Source organism: Haliotis rufescens, unplaced genomic scaffold (genome assembly GCF_023055435.1).
Source record: "Haliotis rufescens isolate VD_foot unplaced genomic scaffold, xgHalRufe1.0.p SCAF_24, whole genome shotgun sequence".
Taxonomy (NCBI): Eukaryota; Metazoa; Mollusca; class Gastropoda; order Lepetellida; family Haliotidae; genus Haliotis; species Haliotis rufescens.
Window position 1 is genome coordinate 7545226 of NW_025963935.1, and position 18908 is coordinate 7564133.

The window sequence follows — 18908 nt, forward strand, 5'->3', positions numbered from 1 at the left end:
TGTGTTCCTACCTACCCGTCCACCCTAGGCCCTCTGACATTGACGTTTTATATGTGTTCCTACCTACCCCTCCACCCAAGGACCTCTGACATTGACGTGTTATATGTGTTCCTACCTACCCCTCCACCCAAGGACCTCTGACATTGACGTGTTATATGTGTTCCTACGTACCCCTCCACCCCAGGATCTCTGACATTGACGTGTTATATGTGTTCCTACCTACCCCTCCACCCTAGGACCTTTGACATTGACGTTTTATATGTGTTCTTACCTACCCCTCCACCCAAGGCCCTCTGACATTGACGTGTTATTTGTGTTCCTACCTACCCCTCCACCCAAGGACCTCTGACATTGACGTGTTATATGTGTTCCTACGTACCCCTCCACCCCAGGATCTCTGACATTGACGTGTTATATGTGTTCCTACCTACCCCTCCACCCTAGGACCTTTGACATTGACGTTTTATATGTGTTCTTACCTACCCCTCCTCCGAAGGACCTCTGACATTGACGTGTTAAATGTGTTCCTACCTACCCCTCCACCCTAGGCCCTCTGACATTGACGTTTTATATGTGTTCCTACCTACCCCTCCACCCTAGGATATCTGGCATTGACGTATTATATGTGGTTCCTACCTACCCCTCCACCCCAGGAATATAGCAAGTCCTTCAGCTGTTGAAACTATCAACTTGTACTGTTAAGTGCAAAACATGTAAAGAAAGTCGTTTGTGCCTGTGGAAAAGTTAATATTTTTTTAGTTGAAAGTTGTTGTTGTCGCTTTTCTGTCTTTAGAGGATAAGCCTTTATCAGTTATAAAGAAAAAAACCATTGAGGAAACTTGAGGAAAGTGACATAATATTGACTCCTGAGTTGTTCTGTGAAGGTTTACTATTTATATTGTGAGAAGGTATGTTACGCATTACTTGTCAACATATATATATAACTATGATATACTCTGTAGAGGCATCCATATAGATGCTGTACTCGCTATTGGCAAAGAGAAACAAACATGTTGTAAGTGTAACAAGGTTTATTCACAAAACAAAGTCACAACACTTTTTTTATTCTTTAACGTTCGGATAACGTTGCTTCCGATATCCGCTCATCCTGAAAATATAAGGCAAATTCATTATAGCAAATGAATTACTTGATTCACCTGAGCACACATATACATACAGGCACAGGCTCACACGAGATCGCAAACACAAAACTCCATACGCTGGCATGTGATTGCCTCTCTTAATATCTTAAGTAATAACAATGTTTAGACAAAAGTTGTCATTTGTGTACGAGAGCATCTGCTGTCATTTCTGTTGGGGGGTGAAGTGAAATGGGGTTTAACGTCGCGTCCAAGGTTATTGCACTTATAAAGCGACAGGCAAGCACGTGTGTGTGTGTGTGTGTGGCTGCTTGTACTAGTCCTGACTGATGCTGATTTATAGTGATAGCTCACTGAGATACCATTCCGCAATGTAACATGAATACCCCACTCAGACACACAATATACTGACCCTGAGCCGACCAGTGCTTGTCTTACCCCTTAAATGTCGAGCGCCAGACAGGGTAACAACAAGTACCATCTTTTAACGTCTTTTGGTATGACGCGGCCGGGGATCGAACCCCGGACCTTCAGCTCTACCACTAGACCATAGAAGTATATGTTAATATAATTTCTCACTTGAAAATAATGTATTTTTAAAGTATACTTGGTACATATAGTAGGTATCCTTTAGATATTTAGCTGTTTATAGAAGATCAGAAGTTTCTAAATAAGATATAGTTTTGACAATATCTTGATGATCAAATATCACTGGAATCTTGCAATACTTAGTGCAAATGATCACTCACGCACAATTACTATACTATTAATATGCCACTTTCATAAAATCATGAAAAACAGCGTCTCAACTTCCCACAGTGAACACAACAAAATGCATTTACTCTGAAGGGAAGAACTGTCATGGCTGAGGGGTTTCTACAAGAATCAACAAGAAATAACTTACCATCATGGAATGCCGTTTATGCACAGCTGCAACATGACAATATACATCAGAATTACAATTTAACATTTAACGGATGAGGAGGTATCTACAAGTTATCTCCTCTAAACATATCTGACACATCTTGTTGAATAAACTGAATTATTCTGTTTTGATTGATAACCCTTATTCGAAAATTCTTTAGTGGATATATTAGAAGAATATTAGGATTGAACTATTTTCAGTCACAACTCAATCATATCAAATCAAACCTTCAAGCTGTTTTGAAGATCAATATAAGTAACAAGAAACAGTTTAAAGTCTATTACTCTGTGTTCTATTACTGGTTAATTACTTGGTCGTTGTTCTTGCTGGATGTGTAACAGTAACTAATACATTGTAACAATTCATACCACAATGTTGGATCACAAGCAATAGACGGGCATGCAGAGGGAGTCGACGTTGTGTATGTCAATGAACTAACGAATTCAAGTGATGTAGCATTGTAGATCTCGATATCCCTGAAAGAAGAAACCTCCATTTAGTCACCTTCATTGAAGAAACCGGTGAGAGCAGGGCAACACATCGACTGTACAAATGAAACTGGTTTATAAATTAATGGAAAATATGCTACATAACTATGCTTGTCGTAAGAGGCGACTTGACTTGGTTGATGCATGTGATCTTATCCCAATTGCGTAGATCGAAGCTAATGATGTAAATCACCGAATTGTCTGGTCCAGACTTGACAATTTACAGACCGCCGTCATACAGCTGGAATATTGCTGAGTGCGGCCTTTTAACAACAAACAAACAAAACCATTCAACAAACAAACAAACTGAATGCATGCACCCTGATAACTTAAATAAGTCCGACCAAGAGATGCCTTTTTCGCGTCTACCCTCTCATACCTAATCTAAAATCAAGTCCACTACCAGGGCACCCACACTGATATGATGACATTCTTTCTGGGTATATCCAGCAGTTAAGTATAGCATGTCAAGGTCCCTCACACCCTTTAACTACAAGTATATCATGTTATGGTCCCCCACCCCCTTTAACTACAAGTATATCACGTGGTGGTCTGTCACACCCTTTAACCACAAGTATATCACGTGGTGGTCTGTCACACCCTTTAACCACAAGTATATCATGTGGTGGCCCCTCACACCCTTTAACCACAAGTATATCATGTGGTGGTCTGTCACACCCTTTAACCACAAGTATATCACGTTGTGGCACCTCACCCCCTTTAACTACAAGTATATCATGTGGTGGTCTGTCATACCCTTTAACTACAAGTATATCACGTGGTGGTCTGTCACACCCTTTAACTACAAGTATATCACGTGGTGGTCTGTCACACCCTTTAACTACAAGTATATCACGTGGTGGTCTGTCACACCCTTTAACCACAAGTATATCACGTGGTGGCCCCTCACCCCCTTTAACCACAAGTATATCACGCTGTGGTCTGTCATACCCTTTAACTACAAGTATATCACGTGGTGGTCTGTCACACCCTTTAACTACAAGTATATCACGTGGTGGTCTGTCACACCCTTTAACCACAAATATATCATGTGGTGGCCCCACACACCCTTTAACCACAAGTATATCATGTGGTGGTCTGTCACACCCTTTAACCACAAGTATATCACGTGGTGGCCCCTCACCCCGGTTAACTACAAGTATATCACGTGGTGGTCTGTCACACCTTTTAACCACAAGTATATCACGTGGTGGCCCCTCACCCCCTTTAACTACAAGTATAGCACGTGGTGGTCCCTCACCCCCTTTAACTACAAGTATATCACGTGGTGGTCCCTTCCCCCTTTAACTACAAGTATATCATGTTGTGGTCCCTCACACCCTTTCACTACAAGTATATCATGTCGATGTTCAGACTGTAAACACAATTCAGTTCTATTACAATAAACCCACTATGAACTCATCTTCAGTTATTTTTCGCTTATTTCAGGAAAGACGCAAACTCTCACCTAAGACATCACTCTCACCTGGCTATCAAGCAACCTGATATGAGAAGGGGTCGGAACAAGGGGCAAAGACATAACATTCTCCACAAGACTGACATTGGTTCAGCGATTACAGATGAATTACCAACAAATGCAAATCTTATGAATAATAAGGATGTCAATAATGTATTTGTTCTTGTTTTGAAGAAAGAAAGTTTAGTGTGTATATATTAAAAACGCATAAAATCTTTATTACTCACGCATCGTTTTTGTTTGCGATGTAGATCAGGTCATCATCACAGGGGCTGATTTTAATTGAACCACAGCAATTATCATCGGTAGGCTCTTTCAGCTGTCTGTATGTTTCGTCAGCAGGATCATATATCCACACGGCACCGGATGATTCACAGAACACAATTCTTCCTGTATCAGAAAGTGAGTGAGTGAAATGGGTTTAACACCGCTTTAAACAGTATTCAAGGCATATCACGACGTGTCGACTTGATGTTAGGAGAAAACCCAAAGTGATGCAGGTCTCAGACGTTTACCACTTTGGTAAAACCAACGAGCACGGGTATGGTGCTGACAAGCATCATCAATTGAAACATAATCGGGGTGAACTGGGATTCGAACTCACGATCTTTGGTTTCTGGCATGCCCAAAGGACGCAACTCTGCACAGCAACTCTGCAACCGTGCACCCAGGTGTGAGAAGAGGCATTGTCATGAAACAGTAGAACTCAAGCAGTCAACATTCGGCGTGTCGCTCTGTCTCCTGTCACCTTGTATGGTTTACCAGGGTCAAGTTTGAGCAGCAATATGCTGGTTACACCACCCTCCTTGTCGGGCGTGTCGCTCTGTCTCCTGTGACCATGCAGTATTTACATGCACGTGTAATTTCACAGACCTATGTAAAATTGCATATCCCTATAACACGGGCACCTGAATTTACAAACATGTTGTCCACACGAAATGGTCTCCATGTGAAAATACGCAAAGGAAAAAAATATATTCACATGCCAACACAGAATTATAATTTGATTAATTGTATTGCACCTACCATCTTCGAGAACCACGAACTCCAGAGGAGGCAGTGAATGCTTCAAGACTTGCTCCCAGTCGCCTGTGCCGTCGAGTGATCTTCTGAGGATCTTCTGACCGTCACTCATGTACACGTAGCTGCAGCAATATTGTATCAGATATTGTTCAGTTGTTAACATGACCCATTCTCAACCACTCGCATTACTTAAGGGTGTTAAATATTAAATACGCAATAAGAACACAGAGCCATAAACTATTCTCACAACATAAATGTAAATATAAAAAAACCCGACAACTCCCTGTCAGCTCTTCCTTACGCCATCGATCCCATTTGCGTGGATCGATGCTCATGATGTCAATCACTGGATTGTCTGGTCCAGACTCGATGAATTACAGACCGCCGTCATATAGCTGGAATATTGCTGAGTGCGGTGTTAAACAACAAAAAAACAAACCTCCAATCTGTCTTCTTTTAATGACCTGTGCAATGTGATATCATGATTCTGGCGACAATGCCTGTCGTTAGTGGCGACTAACGGGATCTGGGGGTCAGACTCGCTGACGTGGTTGATGCATATCATTGTATCCCAATTGCATGCGTCGATGCTCATGATGTCAATCACTGGATTGCCTGGTCCAGACTCCATTATTTACAGACCGCCTTCATACAGCTGGAATATTGCTGAATGTGGCGTGTAACAACAAACAAACAAACAAACAAACAAACAAACATAGATATGACAACAAACCAAACCAATCATGCACAACACGTCCTTGTAAGTTTCTTTAAGTAAATCTGTGTACATACTCGCCGCAAATATAAATCTTGCCAGTCTCGCCATCATATGGCAAGAGAATTGCGAAGCCGAAGCCTCCTCTGTCTGCGGTACCGATGCCATTCACACCAGTATCCCTGGTAAGGGCTACGTAAAGGACGCCTCCGTTGGCAGGATTGAAGGCAATGCCAGTAATGCTTTGTGCTGTCCCTGACAACAAATCAATGACAAATTAAGACTTGGGCTGATAAAGAATAAAAGTGTCAATAAAGGTGTCAAACAATGGAACGTTTGCTTGTACAGAAGGGGGCACGGGTGGCCCAGTCGTCTAAGGCGCCGCGATTCGCTGTGCAGAGTTGCGTCCCTTGGGCACGCCAGAAACCTATGATTGTGGGTACGAATCCGGTCCGCCCCGATAAACATCTGAGACCTGCATCACTTCGGGCTTTCCTCCCAAATTAAGCTGACACACCGTGATTTATCTGGAATACTGTTAAAAGAGGCGTTAAATCCTACTCACCCATCAACTCACTCACTCAGATCACATGTAAAAGTGTAATAGGGTAGTTGTAGGAATATGGCAGGATCAAAGCAGTATCTTTCCAATTACCTGTCAGAAACAGAAGTGTATAATGTAATACGAAATTACAGTTATTTAATCTCCTAAAGGGGTAGTTGTATACAACTTGTTGTATGCCAATAGTTGCACGAACTGAAATTGTATTCACACGGCGGTGAGTTACATACAACACGGGTCTCGCGAGATATCTGACAAAAAGCTTGTGATTAACCACATTATCGCTGGAATCCTGGTTGCCGAGTTAATGTTCAGACGCATAGTTTCGAAAAATCAACGCTGTGCGAGAATTGTGGTCGCGCGGTACTGGACCAACCTCTGACTTTGCAGTTTAACGGACTTGTATATTATTGAATTTTTACCCCCCTTGAAGAATATTTAAAGACTAGTTTGAAAAGCAAAAAGTGTTAAATGTTGTCCAAGTTTCTGTTTTGCTAACGAAAAAGCCTCTAAAATATGTAGCCTTATTAGATCGTACATAGATAAAGTACAGTTTATTTGACAGCTTTATGTAAACTGTGAGCGAACAAAATACTGTCATATATCCGAACAACATCATGACAGATAAATTACAATTGTAGGATTATGTAAAACGTGACACATTCGTCATGAAAACGTACTTGTTTTATGTGGTGAAAACAAATTTTCCGCCATGACATCAAAACACGAGGGCGATGTCTACATGCACAAAGACAAAAAGGGGCATAACTCCGCAATTCTTAACCTAAGTCATTGTAACTCAGCATCCGTCATCTCCGTGGTGAGCATCTGCTGTAGCACAGGACAATACATTCTAGTATGTTTTGTTTATGTGTATCTACAAAGTTCCCACACAGATATCGATTCTAAAATCACATCGGTTCCTTTTCTGGGACATTGAATGATTGTCATCCAAAACTCTCCACTCGCAACATTAGTGATTTTGAACAAGGGATGCATTGCATGTCCAAACAGGGGTATTTTCTCAACATACAAATCGATAAGTTATTTTGAACAAAAATACATAATGCTCACACACGTACCAGGCGCTGTTAGTATGGCTGTATCTACCCCGGATGGCATGGCCTTACATACGATTGTAATCATAGCATCGTTGTCGTAATAAGATAATGCATAGTCGGACATCGTGTTGGGGGGGCCAGACAATGTCAATCCATCTACATTTACAATTGTAGTGATGCCATTTTGGATGAAGCCGTTAGGATCCACGACGACAACATCAGTTCCATCACACGACGCCACAAACACCGCACCGGTACCTTCAAGTATATAGCAGCAACTTAAAGTCAACAAGACATGGTTTTGTTTGCGCTGTCATACCATTTTGAAACTTGATTTAAGTAAAGACTGTAAGACCATAACCGAGTCAGCCACATTATCTCATGAGTTGATATTTATTTGCTGATATGTCTACATGCATCTTGACTATGTTACACAGATTCCGGGTATCCTGGTATCTTTTCTAGTCGTGTAAGGCAATCAGCTCACTCACCATGCACAACGTCCAGAAAGGATACCCCAAAACACTACAAGTTAAAGATTACATATTTCTATGTACTTCTGATGTCATGATTGTTACGTCATGAACATGAACTTGAATTGCAATGGGCATGTGATGGAAAGTTTAACTATCCAAATTTAAAACACGTGTCCTCCTTTTACTTATAGCTGCGCAAGTTCTCTGCACTAGAACCGTCGCTGTGTAAAACTGCCAATTTGTAATAACAGTAATCAGTTATTGTTGACTTAGTTTAGATGAATAATAACACATTTCTCAAGTATCGTTTTAATGGCCTGATTGAAACCCGCTGAATCTGCCACCTTATCTTAGATGTCTGTAGAGCAAGGTTCAAGTCACATCAGCAGTAGGTCAGTGAATCTATCGTTTCTGGATATATAATGATATTGCAATAAAGAAAATACTTGTTCATGATTGTAAAAGACCTACGATCCGGACAGTCTTGTGGAGCGTCAGCCTTGACAGTCTGTACTGCATCGGAGAAGTTTTGGAGGGCAGTCAAGAAGGCGTTGACTCTTGTTTCGTAACACTCAGGGGGTTCACCTGCAAGACGATAGATTATTCGGAAATGATACTTGATTCTCTGAAATACTCAATCATAACATAATTTTCATACGCTTCACTGTGTGCGAAAGCATGTGAAATGTATTTCGTTGACAAACACCTGAGAATATTTCAGCTCAGAACAGTTGTATTGCACGTGTTGCCGGAATAGTGATTGAACACATTTGTAACCACCATGCTGCCACTGTAAACTACACAATCAAAATAGCCAAATAGATAAATAAACTCGGCCAATAAAAACTATATATTCTAGGTCTACTGGAACTCCTCTTTCAGTGAAGAGATAAGATTCAGGACATTATCTTGTCGCTTTTAATGGATATCAGAAATATCAGAAAGAATTTTGCATTATGTTTTTGCCATAATGTATTTAGTTGTTGACAATGTCTTTGCTTAATTCGACAGTCGCCCGAAAAATTAATTTCGTAATTCTGATAGAATTTCTTAATTTCTGTACAAATTAGTTGTTTTTTTTAAAATCATGAACGAAGGCCACTCATTAATGTCCTGAATATATGCGCTTTATCGAAGATGCTTCAGTAAAAGACCAATGTCGTCGTTACATGATGACTGTTTTGTGAGATTCTGATCATATCATTACCATATGTTATTGTGACTTTCCATTCTGTCGCCTGTTACGACAAACATGCAGATTTGTTGTTCTATTCCAACCTTGATTCACCACTCGGATACTGGAATTAAGAGTTCCCTTTCTGTAGATTACACAATTCTAAAGTACAAAAACTTCACTTATATTCCTTTACTTCACAGTGTTGCAGAATCGTCAATGATAAAACACAGGACTAATTATTGGGAGGGCATCAGGTCGAGTAAAAACAACCCAACACAGCACTTACATTTGCCCGCCATTCAGGCCCACGATCACAGCATCATGTGGACAACACATGTATAAAAGACTTTTAGTAGGTTTGACCTTTGAATCTTCTTGAGAAAATCCGTTTTTTCAAAATTTCAGTTCCAGAATAGACTGCACCCAACGTAAAACAACAGTGAGGGTTGTTTATGGATGCTCACTGTGAGATAAGACGTCATTGCTAGACGTCTCTATAGTATCGAAAGCAACAATTCATATGCTACAGGAGAGACTACATGCAACAGAATCGAAAAGTGGTGGGCCAAGCAACCTCCATACTACACCCTTCGTATCCAACCATGCATTTGGGAATTACTCGATTCTGATTGGTCAGTCGGAGGCTATTAAATCACAATAAATCCCCTCTGATTAAAACAGCTGATTTGACGGCCGCACCACCGCGGAAGCTAATATTCATAGAATACAACATTTTTAATCATTGTCGGTAGGCGTATTTCAATAATTATATCTACAATTGTAGGTTACAAAATGAAAAGTTACGGTTACTGCAAAATTCAAAGGATGTGTGGCAATACATTTCGTGCATGATAGAAATCAACAATGACAGTGTATTTTAAGTTTTGGGGACAACAGAGGGCTTGGAATTTTGCACTTTGCTATATACGACTGTGACGTCATATCTTTTGCGTCATAATGAGCGATATCGCGTCATAATGGTGACGTTCTGTGTAGAACGATAGCTTTGCAAAGCATACCAGAAGATGAAGTTACCAAGGGGGTTAACTTCATAGCAAAAATTATCATGTTTTGATTTTGCCAATCCGAGAGATGTTTTCACTAGTACACATACAAAAATAATTATCATCAAGGAGGGGATTCCTACTACTTGCCTCGATGCCTTATCGCAATCTCTAGATACATGCTATCTCAACGTCAGGATTTGTGGCAGAAAAAATTACCTGCATTATGATTAAACCAATGATTTAATAACATCATATCTATCTGTCCTTGTAATGGGTTAAGTATTATTCTTTCAATTTTTTCCCTTGACCTTTCTCCAACCTTTCACTCGCCTCTCTTCCCTCCGATTTTACTGTCCCAAGCAAAATGTCCAGTCATGTCACATCTTACACACATACTTGTGGCGAGGCAAATGTGCGTGGCCAACGGTATCCAACAACCGAAGATATTCCCCACTATGAACTATGCTATCTGTCAACACGACACTGCCAGGCCACTTACCTCATGTGAAACAACAGCCTTTATACAGAACTACACTGAAAATATCCTCGTATGACCCTCGATATCGCCCCACCTATAGGTGTACTACCACCCAAATGTGACCCGTGCCAAGGCTAGTTTTAGTGTTAGGCCCAACACATATTGCAGGAAGACAATGCCTAAGGGGACGATGGCAGCTTCTGTGACGACACTGGATCTTTAGCCATACTCCAACTGGAGCCAAAACATAGACCAGGAGGAAAATGCCTAAGGGGACAATGGCAGCTTCTGTGACGACACTGGATCCTTAGCCATACTCCAGCTGGAGCCATCACAGGTGACCAGGAGGACAATGCTTAAGGGGACGATGGCAGCTTCTGTGACGACACTGGATCCTTAGCCATGCTTCAATGGTGCTTCAATGGTGGTGTTTCAATGGTGGTGCTTCAAAGGTGGTGCCTCAAGGGCGGTGCATCAAGGGTGGTGCTTCAAAGGTGGTGCTTCAAGGGCGGTGCTTCAAGGGTGGTGCATCAAGGGTGGTGCTTCAATGGTGGTGCTTCAATGGTGGTGTCTAAAAGGTGGTGCCTCAAGGGTGGTGCATCAAGGGTGGTGCTTCAATGGTGGTGCTTCAATGGTGGTGCCTCAAAGGTGGTGCCTCAAGGGCGGTGTTTCAAAGGAGGTGGATCCAGGGTCGTGCCTAAAAGGTGGTACATCAAGGGTGGTGCATCAAGGGTGGTGCTTCAATGGTGGTGCTTCAATGGTGGTGCCTCAAAGGTGGTGCATCAAGGGTGGTGCTTTAATTGCGGTGCCTCAAGGGTGGTACATCAATGGTGGTGCCTCAAAGGTGGTGCATCAATGGTGGTGCATCAAAGATGGTGCATCAAGGGTGATGCATCAAGGATGGTGCTTCAATGGTGGTGCCTCAAAGATGGTGCCTCAAGGGCGGTGTTTCAAAGGAGGTGGATCCAGGGTGGTGCCTAAAAGGTGGTACATCAAGGGTGGTGCTTCAATGGTGGTACATCAATGGTGGTGCATTAAGGGTGGTGCATCAAAGGTGGTGCATTAATGGTGGTGCCTCAAAGATGGCGCTTCATTGGTGGTGCTTCAAAGGAGGTGCATCAAGGGTGGTGCCTCAAGGGCGGTGCATCAAGGGTGGTGCTTCAATGGTGGTGCATCAAAGGTTGTGCATCAAGGGTGGTGCCTCAAGGGTGTTGCTTCAATGGTGGTGCATTAAGGGTGGTGCCTCAAGGGCGGTGCATCAAGGGTGGTGCTTCAATGGTGGTGCATCAAAGGTGGTGCCTCAAGGGCGGTGCTTCAAGGGTGGGGCTTCAATGGTGGTGCATCAAGGGTGGTCCCTCAAGGGCGGTGCATCAAGGGTGGTGCTTCAATGGTGGTGCTTCAAAGGTGGTGCATCAAGGGTGGTGCCTCAAGGGTGTTGCTTCAAGGGTTGTGCATCAATGGTGGTGCTTTAAGGGTGGTGCTTTAATTGCGGTGCCTCAAAGGTGGTACATCAATGGTGGTGCCTCAAAGGTGGTGCATCAATGGTGGTGCATCAAAGATGGTGCATCAAGGGTGATGCATCAAGGATGGTGCTTCAATGGTGGTGCTTCAATGGTGGTGCCTCAAAGATGGTGCCTCAAGGGCGGTGTTTCAAAGGAGGTGGATCCAGGGTGGTGCCTAAAAGTTGGTACATCAAGGGTGGTGCTTCAATGGTGGTACATCAATGGTGGTGCATTAAGGGTGGTGCATCAAAGGTGGTGCATTAATGGTGGTGCCTCAAAGATGGCGCTTCATTGGTGGTGCTTCAAAGGAGGTGCATCAAGGGTGGTGCCTCAAGGGCGGTGCATCAAGGGTGGTGCTTCAATGGTGGTGCATCAAAGGTGGTGCATCAAGGGTGGTGCCTCAAGGGTGTTGCTTCAATGGTGGTGCATTAAGGGTGGTGCCTCAAGGGCGGTGCATCAAGGGTGGTGCTTCAATGGTGGTGCATCAAAGGTGGTGCCTCAAGGGCGGTGCTTCAAGGGTGGGGCTTCAATGGTGGTGCATCAAGGGTGGTCCCTCAAGGGCGGTGCATCAAGGGTGGTGCTTCAATGGTGGTGCTTCAAAGGTGGTGCATCAAGGGTGGTGCCTCAAGGGTGTTGCTTCAAGGGTGTTGCTTCAATGGTGGTGCATTAAGGGTGGTGCCTCAAGGGCGGTGCATCAAGGGTGGTGCTTCAATGGTGGTGCATCAAAGGTGGTGCCTCAAGGGCGGTGCTTCAAGGGTGGGGCTTCAATGGTGGTGCATCAAGGGTGGTCCCTCAAGGGCGGTGCATCAAGGGTGGTGCTTCAATGGTGGTGCTTCAAAGGTGGTGCATCAAGGGTGGTGCCTCAAGGGTGTTGCTTCAAGGGTTGTGCATCAATGGTGGTGCTTTAAGGGTGGTGCTTTAATTGCGGTGCCTCAAGGGTGGTACATCAATGGTGGTGCCTCAAAGGTGGTGCATCAATGGTGGTGCATCAAAGATGGTGCATCAAGGGTGATGCATCAAGGATGGTGCTTCAATGGTGGTGCTTCAATGGTGGTGCCTCAAAGATGGTGCCTCAAGGGCGGTGTTTCAAAGGAGGTGGATCCAGGGTGGTGCCTAAAAGGTGGTACATCAAGGGTGGTGCTTCAATGGTGGTACATCAATAGTGGTGCATTAAGGGTGGTGCATCAAAGGTGGTGCATTAATGGTGGTGCCTCAAAGATGGCGCTTCATTGGTGGTGCTTCAAAGGAGGTGCATCAAGGGTGGTGCCTCAAGGGCGGTGCATCAAGGGTGGTGCTTCAATGGTGGTGCATCAAAGGTGGTGCATCAAGGGTGGTGCCTCAAGGGTGTTGCTTCAATGGTGGTGCATTAAGGGTGGTGCCTCAAGGGCGGTGCATCAAGGGTGGTGCTTCAATGGTGGTGCATCAAAGGTGGTGCCTCAAGGGCGGTGCTTCAAGGGTGGGGCTTCAATGGTGGTGCATCAAGGGTGGTCCCTCAAGGGCGGTGCATCAAGGGTGGTGCTTCAATGGTGGTGCTTCAAAGGTGGTGCATCAAGGGTGGTGCCTCAAGGGTGTTGCTTCAAGGGTTGTGCATCAATGGTGGTGCTTTAAGGGTGGTGCCTCAAGGACAGTGCATCAAGGGTGGTGCTTCAATGGTGGTGCATCAATTGTGCATCAAGGCTGGTGCCTCAAGGGTGTTGCCTCAAAGCTGGTGCATCAAGCCTGGTGCATCAAGCCTGTTCCATGTCGGACCGAACATTTCTGACAGATTTTCTTTGAGAAAAAACAGTAAAAGCGCTTAATTTTAACGGACCAGTTTTCTTTTGATGCGATATACTCTGACACTATAAAGGGTTGTATAGGTAGATATAATACTAATCTACAGATGTAAACACATGTGATACTAGTTTATAGATGTGAATACATTTGCTGTGTTTAAAGTTGATTTTGACAGCCCGGGCCAAGTCGGACCCAACCTTGTTTTCTTTTAATACCGCGATCTGAGACACTTTTAAGTGGTATATAGGTAGATATTAAACTAGTTTGTAGAAGAGAATTCATTTGATGATACATCTGTGAGGTTTAAGTTGATTTTGACAGCTTGGGCTAAGTCGGACCGAACACTTCTGATAGAGACTATGTTGAGAATGTTGAGAGGGAAAGAGGGAAAGGGGCTTCAGTATGAGCACCGTGGTTTCTTTAAATACCGCAATATGAGACACTAAAGTGGTATATGGGTAGATATAATACCAGTCTTAAGATGTGAAGAATGTTTAGTAACTTTAGAAGAGCTAGGACAGATATTAACACGTGTCGTGTCAGCCCTATGACATTCGCGAACATCCACTTCCAGTAAACATCCTGTGTTGTTTTGACATGAACTAGTAAAGGTTAATTAGGGATGCCCAACACGTTAATTAACGAGTGAGTGAGTGAGTATGGTTTTACGCCGCTTTTAGCAATATTGCAGCAATATCACGGCTTCACACATCGTACCCATGTCGGGAATCGAACCCGGGTCTTCGGCGTGACGAGCGAACGCTTTAACCACTTGGCAACCCGACCGCCCCGTTAATTAATGAAAGAAGAGTAGTCAAAACACTGTCATTTCCAGGACATCACACCCCTACATGCTAAGGTCGGGGAGAAAACTTCTCATCAAAGACAACACACAGTCAAGACACTAACTTTTCAACGAGGACTCACGGTTTGTAATCATAATTATCAGTTTATTGCATTGTTAAAGATGCATTTTGATTCAAACTCAATTAAATGAGAAAAACTATACGTTTGTGGACATTTGAGATCTGCCTAGATACGAACGTTTCGTTTTAATATTCTGCAAAACATTTTTTGTATTACCCGCTGGCCCGCCCCGGCCCGATTTTTCTTGGCCCGACTTCTAGGCAATCCCTCAAACGAAGCAGGATGGCAACCCCGATCTAAGATGCGGTTCAACATTAACTGGGAATGATAGAGCCTGCTGGTACAATACGATTACCAGTGAAACTGGGTATGACTAAAAAACCGCGTTTTTTAGGCTGCAGACTAGCCGGGTACTTTGACACGAGGAATCTGCATGGTTTGACCTGTCAGTTATAAGCTTTCACGGATTCAAAGCCAGAGTTTGAAAGCAATGAGACATTTGTGGCCCAGAAATAGTAGTTTGTGTATGATTTTCTTAATTTTGCATGTTCTGTAATGAATTTCATCACGTTTGATAAGCTGTGACGTCAGTGATGTCGGGACATTGTTTTGATGGCCTGTCGAATGGAGGGGTGTTTTCTGATGGATTTTCAAAAACCGTACTGCCAAATCCTAACGGTGGAGATTGCAATGAATATCAAACACAAAAGGGTTTGTAAACAACATGTTGTCACAAATAAAGTTTCTTCAAACACATTTTTATTATGTTATATTTTACTTTCATTGTCGGTTGTTTCAATGATAATCGAAATTACCTATTCTAGTCTGTTCGCTTCAACATGTCCCTGACAGTTTCATAAACATTTCATTTGTATACAAGAGATATGCCTTCATAGATTCTTGTAATCTCATCACCAAAGCAGTCAGGATTACGGCCTAGAACAATATTTCGTCACCAAAGACATCTGTTATCTTATGTATTTCTTCAATTGGACGCTAGGCCGTGTATTAATTTCGCGAGGGCCATTGACATGACATGTATTGGAGACCTGGCTTGTATTAGAGACCAAGCGTGTAACAGAGGAAATATCAATTCGTTTCACAGTGGTTGGCAGCTATTTTTTTTATGAATTGAATTTGTAGGCTATCGATGTATTCATGCGCACGTTTTTTGTGTGAAATGTCTTAGTGTATTTAAAAGGGGTACCCGTAGCAAAAAAAACGTCTCTCTTTTGAACCAGTCAGAATCGAGCATTCTTCAATGTCATGGTAGAATTTCATTTCGATCAAACTTTGGGTAACATCTTCCATGTTGAAATTTGTCACTGAGATGGGATAGACTTCACTGTAAGTATCTGCCGTTTCATTGTTATACCTACCACTGAACCGCCAACCGCACACCCCCCACACCCCCACCACCCCCAAACACACACCCAACCCCCTTCCCACCACAACTCCACACCACACACCACCCCTCCAGCTGACAGAAAGCGTTTAATGATCTTCATACAACTAAAGAAAATATCATAATGCTACTTACTCAGACACGGACACTGTTCATCGATGATTTCAAGGGCACTATTAATTCCGTTGGAAATGTTGGCCAGTCTGTCACAGAGGGCTTGAAGCTTCTGGTTTACAAGACCTGGTACTGGGCAATTTGATGAATTTCCAGTGAGTGTTCCGGCTGATGCTTGTTGGGCGAGAAAGGCCAGGAGGAGGCACGGGAAGTAGTTGGAGGAGAACATCATTGTGATTCTTCAAACAGCTACTGACAATTATCAAACACAGACCTCATTTATGCTGTATGGAACTGCCCACGTGAAGTCACATGGTTGTACAGACACTCGTGGTTAGGTCCATCTGGTGTCAATTGATTTAGTGAAAGAGAAGTTGCTCATATATTCCTAGTTTTAAGTAACAGCTTGTAATTTTGTGTCAATGAAAAAATCAGCCTCCATCTGTTTGAAACAAAAATATGTCAGCCCAATAAAAAGTCTCGACCGCAATACGGCCATCTTATCAATACAGAGAGACATGGCCCTGAGAGACAGTATGCCTGTAACCCTTATTTATTAATAATCATTTCAAATCTTCAAATTTAAAAGGTCATAACAGGTGTTGACTGTGATGGCAAATGGCCATTAAGCATCATATACCCTCATAACTGACGAGCAACAAAACATTACCAATCAACATAGTTTTGTTCCTAAAAGCAGAACAGGAAGATACTTGAATTCCAAGTTACGCCATGAGAATTAAGTTGGCCTAAAATGTACCCTTTTGCAGATTAAGATGTATCAGTTGTGAGGATGGAGGGTTTCTTTTGGTCGGGATATGCAAAGTTGTGGGTTGTTGTAAGGGCTTGCTTTACCTTTTCGAATGTCTGTTGGCATATGTTGGACCATTCGAAAAACGCATTGCCTATAGAGGGGAGGCAATGCCAGAAAGATTTGCTGCACATTTGTGATAATACGAGGCCAAATCTAAGAAATGACACATGTCGTTGACAGTTTTAGATGGTGGGATCTCTGTGAATAAATCTATATTTGAAGGAATGACATGGATGCCATCTTTTTCTGAAGATATGCCCTAAGTAGTAAATTTACATTTACTCGGTTTTAGTGTGAGTTCTACTTCTTTGATCTTATGGAATACTGCCTTGAGGTGATTCAAGTGTTCCCAAAACGTTTAAGAAAAGATTATGTCATCTACATTACCTCTGAAATGCCATAGATTCCACACATGTCATAGGGGCATTTTTGATGCCGAAAGGGGGCGATTCCATCCAAAAACACCATCGGGTGTAATTTAGGCCGACTTGTGTTTTGCATCTGGATGGAATGGTATTTGCCAAAAGCCTCTAGCACAATCAAGCACACTAAAATATTGGCAGAGGTGGTAGAGGGAAAAATATAGGTTTGGTAACTGCATTGAAGCATCTTTAATGTACGGCAAAGCAGTAAGACCTATCACGTTTTTTAACCATGACAATAGGAGAGTGCCATTCAGAAGAACCGGACTGAGTGATAATGGCTTCAAACATTTCTTGCATCTGTCTGGAACATTCTTCTTTACTGTGTTTTGCCTTTAAAATGGGAGCCTAATGGGTCTGGTGTTACCTGTGCCTATTTTGTGATGATGTAAATGAGTGTGTCCTAATTCTGACCACTCTGAGGCAAAAACTGATCTTTGTGCTTGGAGAAATGCATTTTACTGTGTACTTGGACTTTTAATATACTCAACAACAAAAGTTCCTGTGACACGAATATTTTAGTGTATTTTTGAAGAGGTAAAGTTTGGTTTTCAATATTGTATTAAATATTGGATCAAGTCACAAGAACGCATTGGCTACAGGAAACAGGAAACCACCGTCAAGAACGTCTGCAGTTGTGCAGACAGCGTCTACGCTGGACGTCCATGCAGTGAGGACAAGCTCTATTCACTGACGAGTCTCGTTTTCACCTCAGCCATGTGTCATGGAAGAAGATCGGTTCGGGGGCGGCAGTGTTATGGCTTCGGGCGGGATTACAGCAAGACAGAGGACCCATTTGATAGTGGTAGAGGGAAATCTCAATTGACAGCGCTTCCGCGACGAGATAATCGTCCCTGTTGTTCAACCGTTTCAACATGACAATGCCCGGCCTCCTATTGCTCGACTTCTTCAGAATTCTCTTCAACAAAATAACGTGAATGTCATCCCCTGGCCGGCTCGCTCCCCTGATCTCTTACCAATCGAGCACATGTGGGATGAGATGGATCGGCGCCTTCGACGTCAACCACGTGTTCCACAGACACTCCAGGAACTTCGAAACATGCTCCAGCAGATATGGACAGATATCCCGCAGGACTTTGTGCGACGCTGGTCCATTCCATGAGACGAAGATGTGTTGCTTGCATTGCAACCAGAGGTGGACACACACGCTATTGATTTGTAAATTGACATTTTGGCATGTTCAACATTTTTAATGAAATCACGCATTTTCTGAAGTCAGTATGGCAAATTAAACCATTTGAACACATACAGGAGTCTTTTATCTGTTGATGTCGACGATGAAGTATCGCCTGTCTCCCGTCCAAAACTTTCACTTCAAACTCAAGTTCCACTCATCTGGGTAATGTAGCACGTGCATTACTCATCAAACTGTTGTGATTGTGTTTAGGTGATTGATTCCCAACCATTTTGTAACACTATTTATGAGTTAGACCCAACATGCAATCTTAGTAATTGAAAAGTATGTTCCTCCAGTAGTTGTGAGTACAAACATGTCAAG

The 18908-nt window shown here is 42.9% G+C and overlaps 1 protein-coding gene across 1 annotated transcript; it reads right to left on the reverse strand.

The window, feature by feature from the left end:
* Nucleotides 1-1016: 1016 nt before the first annotated feature.
* LOC124117297 lies at nt 1017-16480 on the reverse strand. The gene is made up of 9 exons (XM_048402137.1): nt 16175-16480; nt 8299-8412; nt 7373-7609; nt 5806-5983; nt 5017-5135; nt 4218-4380; nt 2394-2501; nt 2005-2030; nt 1017-1108 (listed from the first exon to the last, which is right to left on the reverse strand). Exons 1-8 carry the CDS (start codon nt 16383-16385, stop codon nt 2021-2023), a joined length of 1140 nt encoding a protein of 379 aa, XP_048258094.1. The 5' UTR covers nt 16386-16480; the 3' UTR covers nt 1017-1108; nt 2005-2020.
* Between the last annotated feature and the right edge of the window lie 2428 nt (nt 16481-18908).

What these genes read in the sequence shown, in the direction of transcription:
- LOC124117297 (XM_048402137.1), bottom strand. Translation starts at nt 16,385, where the DNA reads ATGATGTTCTCCTCCAACTACTTCCCGTGCCTCCTCCTGGCCTTTCTC. An exon ending in TGAACAGTGTCCGTGTCTGA is followed by an intron (nt 8,413 to 16,174) that starts GTAAGTAGCATT and finishes ATCGTCTTGCAG; the next exon opens with GTGAACCCCCTGAGTGTTAC. An exon ending in AAGATTTATATTTGCGGCGA is followed by an intron (nt 5,136 to 5,805) that starts GTATGTACACAG and finishes ATATTGCTGCAG; the next exon opens with CTACGTGTACATGAGTGACG.